This window comes from Schistocerca cancellata, chromosome 4 (assembly GCF_023864275.1).
Source record: "Schistocerca cancellata isolate TAMUIC-IGC-003103 chromosome 4, iqSchCanc2.1, whole genome shotgun sequence".
Classification (NCBI taxonomy): Eukaryota; Metazoa; Arthropoda; class Insecta; order Orthoptera; family Acrididae; genus Schistocerca; species Schistocerca cancellata.
This window is the reverse complement of record NC_064629.1, coordinates 637,265,663-637,285,626: the sequence shown is the minus strand read 5'-3', so window position 1 is coordinate 637,285,626 and position 19,964 is coordinate 637,265,663. Positions and strand designations below refer to the sequence as shown.

Below are 19,964 nucleotides of genomic sequence, written 5' to 3'. Positions count from 1 at the left end.
AAACATTTTGTTTGTTGCCTTGCTTGCACATGAGTAACAGGATTTGTACAAACCAACTGTTGAGGGGCATGCCATGTGAACAAAGCAGCAAAGCAATAAAAAACTTTCATACCAATGGCATTAGAGAGCTCATTACTATGCAACCATTAGTACTCAAGGACATGTCAAGCTACTACCACTATAAACAAGTTGTATCTACCTACAATCCACTCAGTGGCTCAGGCATTTCCTGGCAAAAATTCACAGGGTTCCACAGTTTTAATTCTTTCTGATCAATCAATCCATTAGTAACTGACCTTAATGATTTTATCATGACAACACTTCAAAAGTATAGGGTATTTACATACACTAATAAACAGTACTTTGAATTTGTTTATGCCTTAATGATATTCTCTCTAACTGACAAAGAGAAGGTCTCCTACAATTAGTCCTGCATCAAAGCAGTGGATAGGTGAAAGAGCCGCAACTGATATAGTATAGCAAAGTGGCTGTATTGAAGATATCAGAAAATAAAAATTTGAAGTTACAGCTTTGCAAATACACTGCCCAGTCACATTAATGTGACCACCTATCAAGAGCCTTTTACAGCACAGACCACTGCAAGCCATGAAGAGTCAATGAGGTTCTGGAAGGTACTGACTCCAGTACCATGGCTAGCTGCACTAAGTTCCTTGGTTGAGGATCCCTGCCTGATGGATATGGTCCCGCACATTCTCAAATGTGTTTAAATTCAGGTGGCCATGGGTGTATGGTAAACTCATCCCCCTGCTCTTCAAATCACACACGTAAAATGCGAGTTGTGTGACATGTTGCATTGTCTTGCTGGTAGATGCCATCATGTCGAAGAAAAGGAAACTGTGTGGGGAAGGACATCGTCCCCTGGGACAGATGCACACTTGTATACGTTTCCTTTCAAACGTTTCACATTGTACATGCCACCGGCCATCTGTTGATGGAGCATAAAACATGATTTATCCCAAAAGGCACCCTGTCATCTCTCAGTGGACATCCACTTGCAGTACTGATGTGCAAGTCCCAGTATTCGTCGCCAATGAACAGCAGTCAGCATCGGTGCACGAAACACATGCCTGCTGCAAAGACCCATACACAGCGATGTTTGCTGAACAGTCATTGCAAGTGCCTTGGTCCATCTGGACAGTCAGTTGCTTAACAGTTGCCCATCTATTCACCCATAGATATCTCCACAGCCGTCATTCACCACTGTCACTGGTGCACCACAGTTGCCTTGGTGCTAGATTTGAATAGCGTCATTTTGCCATGCACAGTATACCTCGTCCACAACATAACAAAGTTTACAAACACAGCTGTTTTGGAAATTCTTCCTCTCTTGCCTGAAAGCCCATGATCATGCCCGTTTGGATATCAGATAAATCACTCCGTTTTTGCATTACAACAACTGCAATATTTTCCACATCCCCAACATGCTTTATATACTGTCTACTACTAGTGTTGCCACCTGCCGTCTGGGAGTAGTTATTGCGAGTTCATGTTTAACATAGGTGATGGTCACTTTAATGTGAGCAGATTGTGTATGAGGCATCTGAGAAAAGTAATGAGACTGACAACACTGTGAGCAGTCCGACAATGCTGTGTTGTTCTACTTATGTAGACTAGTGTGTTCATCCTTTGCAGATGCCCAGTCCAAGTTTCAACTCCATAGAGGCATCAATTGATGTCTGAGAGCATCATCACTGAAGTAGTGTGTTATAAAGACATAACAGTGGAATTTAGAGCGACAGTGTGTGATATAGTTTTGTGTTAAACTTGGGGACTCTGTGAGCATTATATTTGAAAAAACCAATTAAAAAGTCAAAAGCATGCATGTTCTTGTGAGATCAGACCAACCCTTTACTAATAAGGATGATGGGTGATCTGTTAAACACTTTCTCAATACATCAAATTGTGACTGAAGGTTTGCACACGCAAAAGGTTTGTGCCAAACTGGTGACAATGCCCCATGTCACACTGTGATTTTCATCAGGGAATTTTTGACCTAAAAGACATTACTGTTGTTCCACAGCCCATTATTCACCTGATCGGAATCCTTGTGACTTTTTTCTTTTCCTGAAATCGGAAAATATCTTAAAAGAATGTCATTTTGGGACTCTGGAGAACATTCAACAGAATGTGACCAAGACGTTAAAGGCCCTACCAGTTAAAGGGTTTCGATGCTGCTACGAAGACTGGGAACAACTACTACACTGGTGTATAGCTGTCAAGGGGGACTACTTTGAAGGAGACAATACTGTTGTCTGAAAAAAATAAAAACTTTTGTAGATAAAAATCAGTCATTTCTTTTCTCTCACACCTTACACATGCTTTGTGGCACTTACAAGTACTGAAATACCTCATTTACGACATTAAAGTGCCAAAGAAACTGATATAGGCATGCATATTCAAATAAAGAGATACATAAACAGGCAGAATATTGTGGTGTGGTCGGCAATGCCTATATAAGACAAGTGTCTGGCGCAGCTGTTGGATCGGTTACTCTTGCTACAATTGCATGTTGTCAAGATTTAAGGGAGTTTGAATATGGTGTTACAGTCAGGGCATGAACAACGGGACACAGCATCTCCGAGGTAGTGACAAAATAGGGATTTTCCCATACAACCATTTCACGAGTGTACCATGAATATCAGGAATCCAATACTGAGGAGGATCGTTCAATGTGACAAAAGTGCAACCCTTCTACAGATTGCTGCAGATTTCAATGCTGGGCCATCAACAGGTGTCAGTGTGCAAACCATTCAATGAAACATCATCAACATGGGCTTTCAGAGCTGAAGGCCCACTCGCGTACCCTCGATGACTGCATGACATGAAGTTTTACGTCTTGCCTGGGCCCGTCAACACTGACATTGGACTGTTTTTTGACTGGAAACATGCTGCCTGGTCAGACGAGTCTCATTTCAAATTGTATCAAGTGGGTGGATGTGTATGGATGGGTATGGAGACAACCTCATGAATCCATGGATCCTACATGTCAGCATGGGACTGTTCAAAGCAGGTGGAGGCTCTGTAATGGTGTGGGCACTTGGAGTGATGTGGAATCCCTGATATGCCTAGATACGACTGACAGGTGACATACACACATAAGCATTCTTTCTGATCACCTGCACCCATTTATGTCCATTGTGCATTTCGACAGGCTTGAGCAATTCCCGCAGGACAATGCAACACCCCACACATGCAGAATTGCTACAGAGTGGCTCCAGGAACACTCTTCTGAGTTGTAACTCTTCCGCTGACCACCAAACTCCCCAGACATGAACATTATTGAGCATATCTGTGATGCCTTCCAACGTGCTGTTCAGAAGGGATCTCCACCACCTCATACTCTTATGGATTTGTGGACAGCCCTGAAGGATTCATTGTGTCAGTTCCCTCCAGCACTACTTCAGACATTAGTCGAGTCCATGCCACATCGTGTTGCGGCACTTCTGTGTGCTTGCAGGGCCTTACATGATATTCGGCAGGTGTACCAGTTTCTTTTGCTCTTCAGTGTATATGGGAGACTACATAATTGGAAAATCTGGAATTCACAAGGAACAACTAGCAAGAAGTGGAAACAAAGTGAATATTTTCTGCAGGTAGCTCCTGTTGCAAGAGCGTCCTCAGGAAACAGAAGATAAATTGTACCTGAGGACTTACTGATGTTCTACCTGGCATTGTGTAGCAGCTTAATGGGTTCTGGGAGCTCAGACACTGTAACAGATAGCTTGGAGAAAACACCACCAGCCGGAAGTGAATTTTCTCACCTTTCTGAAAAATGCACAGTTGAGGATCGCCAGGGGATAGTCTGTCTTCAAACATTTGCAGAGAAGAACATCTACATAAATTATATGGGATTGTTATCAGTGTACTGTAGGGAATGGTAATCACATGACTGTGTGGAAAGGGGGGGGGGGGATGAGAGATGAGGAGACAAGGAACACACAGTGGTAGTGATTTCGTGTGTAAATAGGTGCTGAGAAAAAAGCAGATCACATGGACACAGATGTGAATGAGTGCAGGCATGGGCAGTGAGCAGCTGTCTGACCTTGAAATGGTAAGACACTGAACTATTTCGTTTAAATTACAAGTGCGATGGACTAGCAAATACTGCAAGACATTATGGTGAATGAGTAGAACTAAGAAAAGGCCAACTGGGTTGTCCTAGCATGCTAAAGAGAAGCACACTACTGCTTAAACAGGTTTCTATTACTGAGGTTTCATTTATAAATGTGACAAAATATTAATAGTAATTTTCCAACTGGACATGGAATCAATTTAATTCAAACAGAATAACATTTATTCTGTATTTGCATTTCTATTTTTGTGTTCCCTTGATTCTTCAAGTGTTTCTGTATGGTTTGTTGCTGCCAATTTTGTCCTATTGATGACCTCACAGTTTCTCACTGATCTGATAAATAAATCACACATCTTCTGGAATAAAATAGTCAGAGTCTATGAACACCCTGAATGCTGATAGCTCTTGGCTCAGTGTTTTGAATGTAGTGAGGCTGCTAACTAATGTAGAATCTACAAGTCACTGAGAGAGCCAACTTGTTTTAATCAACATATATTTTGATTGACCCTCCATCTTTTTGTCACCAGACTACAACAATGGGACAATTGCTTATGTTATGATGACGATACACTTTAAACAGAAGACATGATTTGGAACAGTTCTTTATCTTACACACAATAAACTATCTGACAATATGAATATATAAGACTGTGTTAACTCAACAATTCACCCAATTTACAGCCTAAGTCTAACATTGTTTGTGTTTGTGGTACCATCAAATGTACTGAAATAAAAATTCACATGGATATAACAAATCTAACAACTTTAGCTCCCTTGGGAGGCCAGGCTTTGTCAGTCCCAAGTGTGATGGAGTAACACCACATTAAGAATCTCCTGGTAAAAGTCCTGACCTTGTAAAATTCTCTTGCTAAAGTAATGGAGATGCAACCGTCTTGGACATTGGGACCAGCTTCTCACAGAGTGGAAGCAGCAGGCACACTTTGTACAAATCGTGGAGATTGACACATCAAGTGTAATGCTACCTGCAGTCGTCAACTAATGGCTGTACTACTGTGATGTGAAGGCTAAAGGAAACCACATTATTTTTCTCTAGTACATGCAGTTCTCTGTTAAAAATGTTATGACAACTTCCTCTTGGTACAATAGTTTCCCATTTGGATGTCCAGGTGGGGATTACTCACAAGCAGCTATCAAATGAAACAGAATTTTGATTATGAGGGTAACAAACAATGTTAGAATGTCAATGCAGAGTGGGGAAACTAGAAAATCTAAAGGCAGAAATGCCAAGAATGGAGACACACGTAAGGAATCCGTGAAATGTGATGGGCTGAAGGGAAATATTTTTGGAGTGGAAATCATGTGATTAGTCACACTGGAACAGATAATGGTACAACAGGAGTAGGAATAATCATTAAGAGCAAAATTAGCAATAGCATAAAGGGTTATCTGCAGCAAACAGAAAGAGAACTGATAGTGAAATTGAATGGATATCCAAGAGATATGGCAATCATATTCATGAACTACAATATCTGAAAGAAGGTGATAATTTAATCATAATCAAGTGCCAGAATGCACACATCAGTAAAGTCAATGAACATAAAAAGTGAGAAAGTTGGGTCTTCGCAAGCAAACACAGTAGGAAGGTTGAGTAACAGAATTCGGTACTATGCCCAAGTTAGTAGTTGTGAATAGACAAGGTGGTTATACTTAAACTGATGGTGTTCTGAGTGCTGCAGTGTATATATTGTAGGATATTGAGATATTGTACACATGTACATTAAATGGTGCACTCGTTGAGTATGCTGAAAAAAATAATAGTTCCACTTTCTGCCACATAGTGAAAATATGGCGTTCCAAACAGTCAATATGAGAAATGTTTGTTGTTTTCACTTCAGTGTGCTGTTTGTCAATTGGTGACACTTGATTTCTTTTGTGAAGTGACTGTTGGTGCAAAGTGTTAAGAAGATTGAACTTTTCCATGGCTATTGAGAAATAATACTGGGCACTGCTGGTAAAGTTGTTTTATCAGAATGGCAGCAATATCAGTGCTGCATAATGGGAATTTCACCAACAGAAACAGTTCTGAAGAGGCCCCACATCAATAAATAGGCTAAAGAATATAATCAACAAATTTGAAGAAACAGTTGAATTAGATGGTGCAGCAAGGAGGAGGTGGCCAATTCCCATGGCAACTGGTCGAGAAGTTGCTGTAGCTATAGTGACCGTGCAGCACAAGCTTCAAATTCTGCAACCAGTGCTTGAGATGTGTCACGGGAATTCTCTCTTGCCTGGTCAACAGTTAAAAGGATTTTGGGCACATTTTACACTGGCATCCATACAAGATTCAAAAGTTGCAACAAAGAAAGCCCCAAGATAGGCTACAAAGTCGTGACTTTGGCCTTGGCCTTAGTTTTTGAGCACGCACAGAAATGGATGACATGTGACCAGGAATATTCTTTGGACGAACGAGGCCCATTTTACTCTGCTCGTTGCCGTGAATGCACAGAACTGCCACATATGGGGTTCTACTTTGCCGCATTGTGCCGGAATATCTACTGCACTCAGCTTATGTGACTGTATGGTTAGGTGGTGTGGTTTCACAAGATCCTTAATTCTCGGTCCTTTTTTCTTCAAGGACGTCACATGGGCCTGTTAAGTGTACTGTGCCATCTGCAAGTTCGAAGGACCTCCCTGTGCAAAACATGATTCCAGCTTTGCAAGACAACAGCTGTGTCCTCATGACTATTTTCAAGCAAGATGGGGTGACACCACATGTCGCTTGCTTCAACAAACCTTTGGTAAGAATCAAATTATTTCTAGGCACTTTCAAGATATTTGGTCTTCCTGATCACCCGTCCTAAATTCACGTAACTTCTGGTTGTGAAGATATCTGAAAGGTTGTGTGTATTACAGATGTTCTGGACTCTTCCTGATCCGAAGGATAGCATATGGCAACATCTCACTCCAATTACACTGGATATACTGCAAGCAACTGTCCACCATTCCATTGTTATGGAAGCAGCATTTTGCTGACTCAGGAAACCATACTGAACATGTGTTGCAACTTGTGAAAATATTCTTATAAGCGTGCCACCACCATCACTGTCATGTGTCTGATTCTCCCTCCCCTTTTCCTGCACCCACACCATATTCTGACTGCTTGCGGCATATTTCCAGCTGGTGACAGGAAGTGGAACAACTGTTTTTCTCAGTAAAATCTGCGAGTGTACCAATTAATGAACATACCTATGATGTTTTGGTGTCTGTGATGTATATAGCCTGTACTACAACATCTGGAACACCACCAGTTTAATTATAACTACCTGGTACTTTACAAGTATCACTTGAGGTTGTGGTACACCTAAAAGATATCAGATGATCAGAAAATGTATAGAGAGTTACTATTTTTTATCTTTTTTTCTTTTTTGTGAGAAAACAACTATTGAAGAATCAAGTTAAAGTCTGCAAGAGTTATCTGGGAGCTGACTTGATAGTGAACATAACTTCATACTAGAGAAATACCACTTGGAAGCAAAGAAGTTAAAAAGACTATTAACGTTTAACATCCTGTCAACACTGGAGTGATTAGAGATGAGGTACAAGCTTGGATCTGGATAGCATCCAAGGAAATCATGCTGCCTGCTTTTCGAAACAACCATCCTGGCATTTGCCTGCAGCAATTTAGGGAACCTAAATCTTGATGGCTGAAAGATGATCTGAATTATTGTCCTCCAAATTAGAGTCCATTGCCTTAACTACATTGTCACCTTGCTCAGTGAAAGAAGTTAAAAACTCAGATGTCCTGGAACGAAATGCAACAAAAGAAATAATGACACACTGAGGAGTTACACAATGCGGAAAACTAGAGGAATAGTGTTAGAGGAAGAATAGTAAATGCAGCAAAGGGAGTATTAGAGTTGAAAAAGGCAGTAAAACAGAAGCCACACATAACAGGCAGAATAAAAACATGGTAATACAGATGCTGCATACCACCCAGAAACAATCACTTTGTGGAGCCCATGGAAAAGGCAAATGAGTAATGCAAGCAGCAAAAACAGTGAAGAGATGGAAACAATACTTAGAAAAACTTAATAGTGATGCAGAACAAATTTGGTTAAGGTGCAAGAAGAAGACATGGAGATTCAGGCTTCTGTCCGAATACTTTGCACAAACTCTACATATTCCCAAAGAAAGTGAAAGAGGATGGATGTGAAAATTATCACACAATCAGTTTAGTACCACATCCACCAAAAATATTCGTAAGTAGATTTTACTGAAGGATGAATGGTAAAATTGAAAGTATGTTAGGAAAGGACCAGCTTGGTTTAAGGACAAGCAGGTGCACCTGGAAAGCTATTTTAGCACTGTGATTAATTAACTGCCTTTACGAAAAGCAGAATACAGCAGTCGGCACAGACAGAATGATAGCATTTTTTCAATGCTATAGGGTCCGCAGCTGCAATGATTTTTTTGAATGATTTCTTGAAGCCTTCAGCTGCCATCATCTTTATTTCCTGTACGATATCATAGGAGCAATGACGTATATGACAATCTGTTACTAAAAAATCATCCATAAAATACTTGAAAATGGCGTAAGGCCGAAATTGCACAATCATACAGGAAATAAAGAGAATGTCAGCTGAAAGCTTCAAGAAATCAGTCAAAGAATGATAACCGTTGGTGTTCAAGGAAAGTGTACAAATGAAAGTCTTATTTAAGAAGGGACAAGTTCTATTTAAATTTCACAGTTTATGACAACTGCAGAAGAATCACAAGGGAATGCAGGAAAACCTTTCCATGAAGGAAAGATAGTGTCATTTCTAGACATTGCATTACTTGAGAGTTACAAAAACTACGATGGTATCACCTTCTGAGGATGGGGGGAGGAGGGAGAGGGGCAAAAATCATTGGAAAAAATAAAATTGGGAATCCTTTTCAGCAATTTTGAATACCAGTATTGTCATTTGTAAACATTTCGACACAGCATAAAAGTCAATAAAGAAGGGTCAAAGTGAACCTGAAACTTTTGTTTTGAAGTTGCGCTAATTATGGCGAATTTAAAGTACAGCAAAAAAACTAATAACAACACAAGATCAAATAGCCGAGTGAAGAAAATACATTATGAGAAATGATCCATTTGCAATTTAGATATTTATGTCTACGCTCTGCAAAATAGTGTAACATGCCTGTAAAATAACATTTTCTGTGTAAAATATATTATCTCCACTTTCTCATCCACAGACGTAGCAACAGTACAATGACATCTTGCACATCTAGATGATAGCTGTTACTAGTCAAACATTCCCTTCAGGATCCCCATGTGAGGGGCCGATTCCTTTGAAAACTGCTTTCTGAAATTCTCTAAGGAGATTTTTTTCAAGATTCTCAAACCGTTTTTTCCAACAACACAAGAAGTATATTTTTAAATGTAAATTGCCGTATAAGGCAGGAAGTTACCATCAGAATGAAAACAAGCTGAAGCATTTTAAGATAACCAGAGGGACATTATAGTATAAATTCAGAAGGCTATGAACTATTGTGCACAACAGCAGTATTCCTTTACATATTCACCCTTTAATGCAACATATTTTTCCAACTTATGGATGACTTCACAAAACTCTTGGTTCTGGAAGTCTGCATTTTGGCTTTTCAGAAATTTTTTACCTAAAAAGTCACGTCATCATTCTGTAAATGGCTGACACATAATGGTTTCTTCATATAAGAAACGACAAAATAATCATTGAGTGCTGTGTCAGATTAATAAGAGGATGAGGCACACAATGGAAGAACCGTGGAACACCGTAAGTATGCTTTAGCCCTTTACCATGTAATTTAGTTTAATGTGAGAGCCAGATTTCAGTCTGCAATATCAGTGGTAAAAATAATGTAGTGGACCGCCTTTACATTCAATATGGCATGAACATAGGCATCAGGCTATATTAAAGATCAGTGTTTTACCACAATTTTATTTTACATTCAAATTTGTTGGCATCACCAATTCACAACCAAAACATCATCTTCCAATATAACATAGACTTGAGCTAAGCTACAGATCAATCTGTTAATATTTCAAGGATGGGGTGCTTGTCCACTACCACACACTCATGAAGTGGAACTTATCACAGCTCTCCATCAGCAAATGACGCTGATGACATTGGTTCTTTTCTAAAAGTAACTTAACCACTTACCACAGTATTTTCTTGTATCCCTCACGCTGCCACTGCCTTTCTAATCAACAGTCACCAATGTGTAAAAAGGCAGTGGATTTGTGAGGTATCAACAAATGGAGCTACAATTCAACACCATCATCTACAATCATGAGCAGTTCACATTCTTCAGCGATGACACTGTTGCCATAAGAGGTTTATGTTGACTGACACACACATCCTTATTTTCAGTGCTGGAACTGAGAACAGGAATGGGCACTAACTAATCCATAGCTCTTAAGTAAGTTCCAAATTTCACCATACAATTTAATGAACAGTAAAAAAAGTGCACACAGTATAAACAATGAGGCATATGAAGAGCCATGAATCTTTATCTCTGATATCTCCTTAGAAGAGAGTAATTAATATTAATTTGAAGTCTCTTATATGTAATACATAATATACAAGTACAATTTATATGAATATCTAAGATCTCATGAGCACCTGTCCGTTAATCATATGGTTAGCCTCTGCACACTATGGTGAATCAAATAACATATAGCAGCAGGCTATGTTCTTTTTGTTACAATGCATCATCATTAGAGGGAGACGCACACTTTAAATAACACACATTTATGCACCTAATCCTATAATAAATATGTAGCTCCAAATTCTGAATTGATATAAGTGAAGTCAGTAATGTTTTGCATATGGCCACTGTCAACACAGTAATCAAAAAGTATGGTGTCCAGCAGTACTAAGGCAGCCAGTGCTGAACCACATTTCATCTTTTGTGTTGGACTCTACCAGTTTGTGTTACGATTAGTAATTAATCACTTTCTTGTTGATCACAGGCACTATCTATAGCTTCTCAATAGAGGAGACGGGGATTAATTAAACCCTTAGACACTGCTTTGGCAGCTAACAAGCAAACTGTACTGTCGCCTTCCAACCTAATGTTGACTTCAAGCTACAATACCGATTAGTCTGTCACCACAACCTACACCAAAGAATAATACAGACATAAAATATCAGTGTTCTGTTCTCTTTCTATTTGTGCACATACCATGCAACATGGAACACTTCTGACATTAAATATCTATAGGTTCAATGGACCCAAAGAAAGTTCAGTATTCAATCAGTGAGCAAATACTATGTATGAACATAAAGCATAAGTAGAACAGCTATAGGCCAGTGAGGGAGGTGGGGCTTGCTATCTCTACAACCCCCCCACCCCCTCCCCAATATACAAATAAAAGTCTATGCGTGCCTTTTTGGAGGTCGCCACAACCACGATGTCAAGGTGGGACATCATCATATTAACCTGGAAACTGTGTCAGACACCTTTGTAGAAATATTATTTCACAATTCATAAAAAGGTAATACTACCTTCTGATATGGTCACATAAACAAGTGATGAGCAGACAAGATAGCTGTACTGCAATCTTGACTATAATCCTCCCAGTGTGACCATCACTGTGTTACATCACTCAATGAAACAGGAACCTGGAAAGTTCCTTAGATAATTCATAATGACTTAAGCTGCATGAAATTAACTAAGAGTTACACAATAACTGATTCCAGATTAACATCAAGTCAACCCCCCCTCCCTCCCTCTCCTCTCTCTCTCTCTCTCTCTCTCTCTCTCTCTCTCTCTCTCTCTCTCTCTCTCTCCACACACAAGGTAAGTGACCTTACAGGCAAATGATCCAGGTAAGAGATGATGGTTCAAATGGCTCTAAGCACTATGGTACTTAACATCTGATGTCATCAGTCCCCAGGTAAGAGATGAAAACTACCAATTTGCAGAGGTTTATGACAGCTGTGAAGAGAGTTGCAGCTTTGCACATTGTGTGAAATTAAATGCATCTGTCACAACATAAATGACTATAACTCTGGATGTAATCCAGATACAGTAATGAAACTTATATAATTGATGAGCTAATGAGTAGAGCTATACAGTGATTTGCAACATGGTAGGTTTCTATGAATTTTCGCATTTAAGGTCATTGGCCTTAATCTTTGACCATTAATATCTCAAAAGACCCCTCTTTTAATTTTTATGAAAGAAAAAAAAGGTATTGGTCCAATATGCTACTATAAAACAGGAAATATCTAGATGGCTCACCAAATGCATCATGCCCAAAAATTTATTTCATCTGCATCACTACACTGACAAAATGCAGTAAGCAGCTAAGTATCAGAGCTTTTCTGGAACAGCAGACACTAGCAGTCACAATTATTCTGAAAAATTCTTATTGTGAACAGTCAATCAGAGAGGCTTTTACTTTAACCAGTCATCATTAGTCTGTTTCATAGGTGTGGCCTGTTTACTCAAACTGCTGTGTACACATGCTGTGAAGTAGTATTTATTAGTAGTTCCTAAAAAAATGGATTTCACATCAAAATTATCCCACTGCAATCCATTTAAAGAAGACGAGCACACAGGAGTACAGAAGATTCTGAGGAACGTTCAGCAGTAGATGGTAAATGTATTGCTAAGTGGAAAAATTTGCAGCAAATGTAGAAATCAAGTATCACAAAACCTATCAATCTCTACATGTGCTGCCTCAGCTGTGCTAGGTACTTCCAGATAAGATGTTAAGTGAAGATGAAAGAGCATCACATTTGGATTCTTTAAATATTAACTTCCAGTTTTTAGTTGAATCTCCAGTGAAGAGAAAGAGGTTTCATTGTGAGAAAAAGCACCCAAAGTAAAAGTTGAAAAAGATTGCCTCAGTATTGGAGCATACTTATGTGCCACAATTGTAAAAAATAAGTTTGTGAAAAAATGGATCAAGAGAAATCATAGCCCAACTGAAAGGTAAGTTTCATAATACAGAATGTATATGTAACAAAATACAAATTTTGACAGTACTTGCAAAGACCTGGGATATAAGGAAAACCACAAAAGGATTTTCCACTTTGGATTACTTGGTACAACGAGCAAAACAGTGAGCAGTATCTTTAACATCTGCAGCTCTTGCAGTTAAATTATTGGATACAGGTCTGCCTTTTATGCAAAAACACTTTTCTTGTTACCCAAACATGTTTTGGCATGTCTGTGTCATCCTCAGTGGGTTTTGTTTATCAAAAACGTTATGTTACACTATACGGCTTTGCAGGGACATCTGAATGGTGTCCTGCACTGATAGCTTGTCATGTTTTGTTGTGAATGATACTCCTTTTGCATTCTGAGGGCACTGCAAACACATACATTAACGTATCTTGTGTGCAGTGCACTCAGAACGCAAAAGAAGAGGGATCAGTCACAACAAAACATGACAAGCTATCAGTGCAGGACACTATATAGATTGTCCTGCAGAATCATATAATGTAAAACCACGTTTTCAATAAACAAAACCCACTGACGCTGGAACAGGATTACGGAAGTGTCCGATTCCACCCGTCTGCTTTGACCCATGAAGTCACCAATATGGCGGAAATGGCTATTCTGAGTGTCTCCAATATGGCGCCTATGATGTCAGTACATACACACGGCAACAAACCCAAAACTACGTATAAGTAAGACAATAACATCTCCCTCCAAAAATACAATCAAACTAACGGGACAGCCACGTGAAATTGGAGGTTTTAGAGAGGGGGCAAGGTAAATATAATAGTAAAAAAAAAACACCACAATCCCAAAACACACAAAATGACAAAAAACAATTACAAAATCTACAGGAATCTGACACTTCCCTTGACCTATATACGAAAAATCCAACACCTACAAAAAACAAAACCACAACTCCTCAAAAAGTCAAAAGCCAAATATCCCAACATAAATTGAAACACATTCGTTCTATCTTGTGAGATTTTTTTTTTTAAATTTAAAAACGCTTATTACTTATTTTAATTATCTGTTTCCTCGAATTTCTGTTTTAGTTTATTATATTTATCTTTCTGATCTGTTCGTTCTATCCCGTGAGATTTTGTTTTTAAAAAGACAAAAAACACTAATCAGCTACTGAAGCATCTTTATCTTCTATGGGTTGCAGGGGTTACGACCCCTGGGGAGGTGGGTGGGTATTCATGCATGGTTGTCTTCACTTACACGTTGTAGCTATGCAAGGCGACTAAATTTGTTTATATTTAGTTTGCCCCCCACCCAAAACACCCCACTTCCCGCGCTTGTCCCGTTAGTGTCATTAGGCTTCTTGTGGAAAGTGTGTGTGTTTGTTTTTGTTTCCGCCATATTTGTGACGTCATGGGTCAAAGCAGACGGGTGGGATCGGACGCTTCCGTATTTCCGTTCGTTCTATCCCGTGAGATTTTTTTTTTAAAAGACAAAAAACACTAATCGGCTACTGAAGCATCTTTATCTTCTATGGGCTGCAGGGGTTACGACCCCTGGGGAGGTGGGTGGGTATTCATGCATGGCTGTCTTCACTTACACACACACACACACACACACACACACACACACACACACAGAGAGAGAGAGAGAGAGAGAGAGAGAGAGAGCACCATCAAACACAACAACATCTACAAACACAACCAACTTATAAACTCTGCGCCGTAATGTCACACACCAAAACAACCTTACGTCATGGCGTCAAAGCAGGCGGGTGGAATCGAACGCTTCCTTGTCGAAACGTGTTTGAGTAACAAGATGAAACAGTGTTTCACATAAAAGGCAGACCTATATCCAATACAGGACCTATATTAGCAAAGCCAAAGCCAGGTAGGGAGACAGAGGGGGGACGACGACAGAGGGAGACAGAGCGGGGGGGGGACAGAGGGAGAGAGAGGGGGGGGGGGAGAGATATATTTCAACATGTACATGATTTTTACTGTTATCACAATATGAGCCAAATGATGCCAAGAAGAAAATACTGGGCCTGTGTGTGTGTGTGTGGGGGGGGGGGGGGGGGGGGGGGGACAGAAGCAGCCACAATTGCACATACTTGCGGAATTGTATGCGTATTTTAAAGATAAATACCCACATGTAAATATTGGAGTCTCAAAATGTTGTTACTTGCTGCAAAGTACTGTTTCCTGCCTATGCCAACGGGACCCATGCTATTTGTTTGTGTGTGTCAAACCAAAATTTTCAGTTAATGGATGAAGAGTGTAAATAACAAGAACTAATGATGTGTGAGGAATACACATTACTATCACAAAAGCACTGTGTAGCATTTAATTACAGGCAATCCTGCACTACCAGCATGTTTATTAGGTGCATGTCCTTATTGCCCAAGTTTGTCAAGACTAACCAAATAAGCATTTGAATTGTTTAGTATGAACTGCACTGACAAAAATATGAAGTTCTAGAGACTATAACAAAATCAAAAGATTATTTTGTTGAGGTGTTTGCATTGAGTTTACAACAGCTGCTACCACACTCATGTATCACCCAGCAAAAGTCACAGTTCTTTAAAATCACTGAAGAACAACTCAGAGCAAATCAATATCTAGTTGTTTGTGATTTTGTACAGAATTACTCCATCAATCAGGATGAAGTGCAGGGATTTCTTAGGAATAAGCCACAGGTTACAATTCACCCACTTGTCGCTTGCTACTGAGACATAAATAATAATGAAATATACCACATGTCATATGTGGAAATATTTGGTTCCCTTCAGCATGATAAAGTGTGAGAGAGAGAGAGAGAGAGAGAGAGAGAGAGAGAGAGAGAGAGAGAGTGAGTGAGAGTGCGTGTGTGTGTGTGTGTGTGTGTGTGTGTGCGCGCTTTCCACAACAATCTCATCAATTTCTTAAAACGACATTTTCCAACGTGAAAGCACGTTTATTACTTTTCGGATGGATGTGCTGCCAATACAGAAACAGAAAGAATTTCAAGAATCTGTCCCACCATCAGGAAGATTTTGAATTTTTTTAATAGTAAAGGACTTTGTAGTGGTGTTGCGGGGGCTGTAAAGATATTAGCCATACTTGTCAGCCTCAAGCAACCTCATCAAAACCACATTTTGACACCATGGTAGTTGTTTCAGTGGTGCAAATAAAATATTCCTTCATGTGTCTTCAAATATACATCAGTTTCCCATCATCATTAAGACATCGCCAAGCTGCAGAAATGTTTCAAGAATACAACTGCAGGTACTCATAAGCTTCATCATTGTGTAATAATAATTACAGTTATACTAAAAACAAAAGCATATTCTGCTTGTTTACTGAGCAGGGAAGAGTTATTGATTGCTATGTGGAAAGAAATACTGTTCACCTACATACACAGATCTGTTGTCTGTATGTATGACAATCATTGGTGTGATTAATGCATGTCTTACAAACTTATAAAGAAACAGATGAAGTGTGGGCCAGCTTCTTGGATTCACATGGACCACCGCCATGATTTCTGTTTCCTGCCGTAAGTCAAAATTGTGCTTTCAGATGTGACATTCTCACAATACTTGATCCAGTGACACCAACTGGAAGGGCATTCATTCACTGTCACTCTCCCACACTCTGCAACACATTTGGTGAACATCAACCATTTATAGATACATGAAGGTATGTTCGGTCTTTGCAACTAAACGAAAGGCAGTTTGTTTTTTGCCATTAACCATTTAATTGGAGACTTGTGAAACGAGATGTAACCACTTTTTTATCATCGCCCTTTCATTGACGCTATACTGTAAACGGTTCATAATGCTACTATAATTTAAACCATACTTTTGGGTAACATTACTTATGAACTGTATTTTTAAAATTTGTGTTTCTTGTTCATGTGCTATCATCTGCATTTTGATAGGGCATTGGTACTTAGAAAATAAATTTTTGGGCATGGTGCATTTGGTGTGCCACTTCGATTTTAGCACGTTTATAGTAGCACATTTGAGCAATATTAAAAAAAAAAAAAAATAAATAAAACGACAGTAGGGTGTTTTGCGATATTCAAGGTCAAATGTAAAGGTCAATGACATCGAATGTGACAAATTCTTAGAATCCCGCCATGTTGCATATCAATGTAAAGCATTACTCATTATACAAGTTCCACAGCTGTATCTCAATTGGAACCAGGGTTCTAGACATTTATGTTGAGGCATACGCATGCAAATTTCACACAAGTTCCAAACTTGTAACTTTCTTCACAATTGCTATAATCTCAACAAACTGGTAGTTTTCCACCTCTTATCCTAGATGATTGGACGCACCAAATTTGAAAGAAATCCAAGATTGTCAGGTTGAAAACGTAACTTTTCTGCGTTGAAGTGACACTGTATTACCCATATGCAACCACACGACACATACAAAAAAGAACAGAAAACTGCAATGCAATCAACACCATACATAATTTTAGCTCCCAAACATCTAATAACGTCCGAAGGAATTAAAATACATATCGAAGAATTAATTATGAGACTAGTACGGACCGGACAATGGTGGAGGAAGAACTACAGTATGCCATTGTTGCAGGAACCGTCCCGGTAATCATCTCATCGGAACAAACAAATCTAAACCAGTCTAGCCAGATAGTGATTTCGACATCGCTCTTCACGAATACCAGTATCGAGTTTTAAAAATTGGTCACAAGCAAGCCACAGTAAGCAATAGCTGTTCTACTTCGTCAGTTCTGTGGTAGAACCAACTTCACGAAAACATAGGGAAGAATCACCTAACTGAACGAATGTCTGTTAGTCTATCCTCATTCTGTCATTAACGTTTCCTCCTTAGCTTACCGGCATATATCAATGGTTAAAAAGTTAACAATTCGTTTCTACAATACATCTTCTGACAAAAACTCGTTTATGGAAGCACAGACGTAAATAAATGTAACTGCATCTTACCATATTTCATGTTGTACCACATAGCAAGCAACTTTGTTTTAACTTTGCCTTCACCCTCTGCCAGCTCATTGTCTTCCTCGGCACCTCTCGCCTGCGGAAATGTAATCCGTCCATCCTCCCTAATACCAGACAACAAACGTTTACTTCTCGTGAAATAATCCGTATTCATAATTACAATAAATTACAACGGCTTCAAAAATAGGAACAGTAACTCCATTATGTAACCGAATTGAGAATTTCTCTTTTTTGTGAAATTCAACAGCAGCATATTGACACAATATTGCCCACTGCCTTCAATGACATTTCCAGCCTACCACAACACGCCCTTCCTACATAAACAAAACTAATGGGATTTGCAAAGAACTTCATTTGGCAAAGACATTAAATTCCAAGAAGCGCCTCTTTTACAAACATAAACGATTTTATTGATTCGAAGGCACACGCATTCACGGCCGACGGTGACGCGTCTCTCGCCTCAGTAAAATAAAAGAATCAGCCAAGGGTACAGTAGTCATAATTCCATCTTTGGGGCTGAATAATAAAATTTTATGAAGTTTGGAGCAAAATGAAATGCAATTCTTGACATACAGTGCATATAAAAAGTATTTGCACACCAGACATTTTTAATCTCACAGCTTCCTTAGGAAACAAATCATTTGCTAATAAGAAAATACACTGCTAATAACAAATGTAGAAGAATTTATTTACTATGTGAAACAGAATAATAATAAAAATCAAGCATTCTGTGTCAAATAAAATTTAACTTTAGAGCCCCACTCGTTTTTGTCCTACTAGTATTGTAATAAGGTGTTGGGTTGGGTTGACTTGGGGCAAGAGACCAAACTGTGAGGTCATCGGTCTCATCGGATTAGGGAAGGATGGGGAAGGAAGTCGGCCATGCCCTTTCAAAGGAACCATCCCGGCATTTGCCTGAAGCGATTTTGGGAAATCACGGAAACCTAAATCCGGATGGCCGGACGCGGAATTGAACCGTCGTCCTCACGAATGCGAGTCCAGTGTTCTAACCACTGCGCCACCTCGCTCGGTACATTGTAATGAGGAAGGACAGTTGGAGTTTAACGTCCCGTCGACGATAAAGTAATTAGGAATGGAGCAAAAGCTCATATTGGGGTAGGAAGTGGGCCTTGTCCTGATTAATGGAAGCATCTCGATGTTTACTTTAACCACAGAAAATGTAAATCTGGATGACTGAATGGGAATGAGAAACACTGTCATTTGAATGTGAGCCCAGTGTCTTAACCACTGCACTCTCTTACTTGGTAACAAGTATTCAGAAACTGCTACAAGGAAGAAAGAATCATGTGACATTGTTAGCTGGAGACTGAAGAGGTAGATTCAGCTGCATAAATGGACAGGGTTTTCTGCCTCTGTGCACAAAGGTTCGATTTCCTGATGCTGTGAATAAGTTGTTTACTGAGTGTATCTATTGACTGTAGGTAACTGTCGTGGATGTGTGTGTACAATCCAGTGTTAGATTTTTGTTGTATGGTGAGATAAGAAGAGAAAGGGTAAAATCAGGTGCTGACATTACATATGGGCTATTCATCTGTTAATCGTAATTATTTTTGGTAATTGGTTAGGGATACATCAGTATTTCTTTTACATTAAATAGTTTTTACGTAAGTGATTAACCTTACAATTAATTATTTCAGTTTTTGCAGTTTGGAAACTAAACAAGGAAGAAAGAACAACGTCTCTCTAACACACATTATTACACAAACAAGCTCTCTTGTCCCTAGTAATCATCGTGTAATGTCAGCATAAGTCAGTACATTTCATGTCGACTGTGTTTCTCTTACAATTGTGGCAAACATCGGTGACCTAACAGCAAGAGCTCCTAAGTAATGTGGCAAAGTCTTGTGCTGTGTGTGTCAATTCAGAAATGAATAGCGTAACAAGTGTGTATGAATATGATTGTCTCTATGATGTACTTTCACCAAACCTTGTTACTTCTGTCGTAATTTATATCATAGCTTCTGATAAGTAGCAGCT

The 19,964-nt window shown here is 39.2% G+C and overlaps 1 protein-coding gene across 2 annotated transcripts in view; it reads right to left on the bottom strand.

Annotated features, from left to right (window-relative positions):
- The window catches only part of LOC126183772 (cysteine protease ATG4C), an 81,469-nt gene extending 63,137 nt beyond the window's left edge, over positions 1–18,332 (bottom strand). Inside the window, exons 1-2 of one of the 2 annotated variants that reach the window (XM_049926007.1) lie at positions 17,952–18,089; positions 10,243–10,460 (exon numbers count right to left, since the gene is read on the bottom strand). Coding sequence is in view for 1 of the 2 variants with exons in the window: in XM_049926006.1 (XP_049781963.1) it covers positions 17,952–18,120 (169 nt within the window). In the remaining variant the exon portion in view is untranslated. Of the gene's footprint in view, positions 1–10,242; positions 10,461–17,951 lie in introns of both variants that reach the window. The other variant, XM_049926006.1, reaches the window with a different exon arrangement.
- Between the last annotated feature and the right edge of the window lie 1,632 nt (positions 18,333–19,964).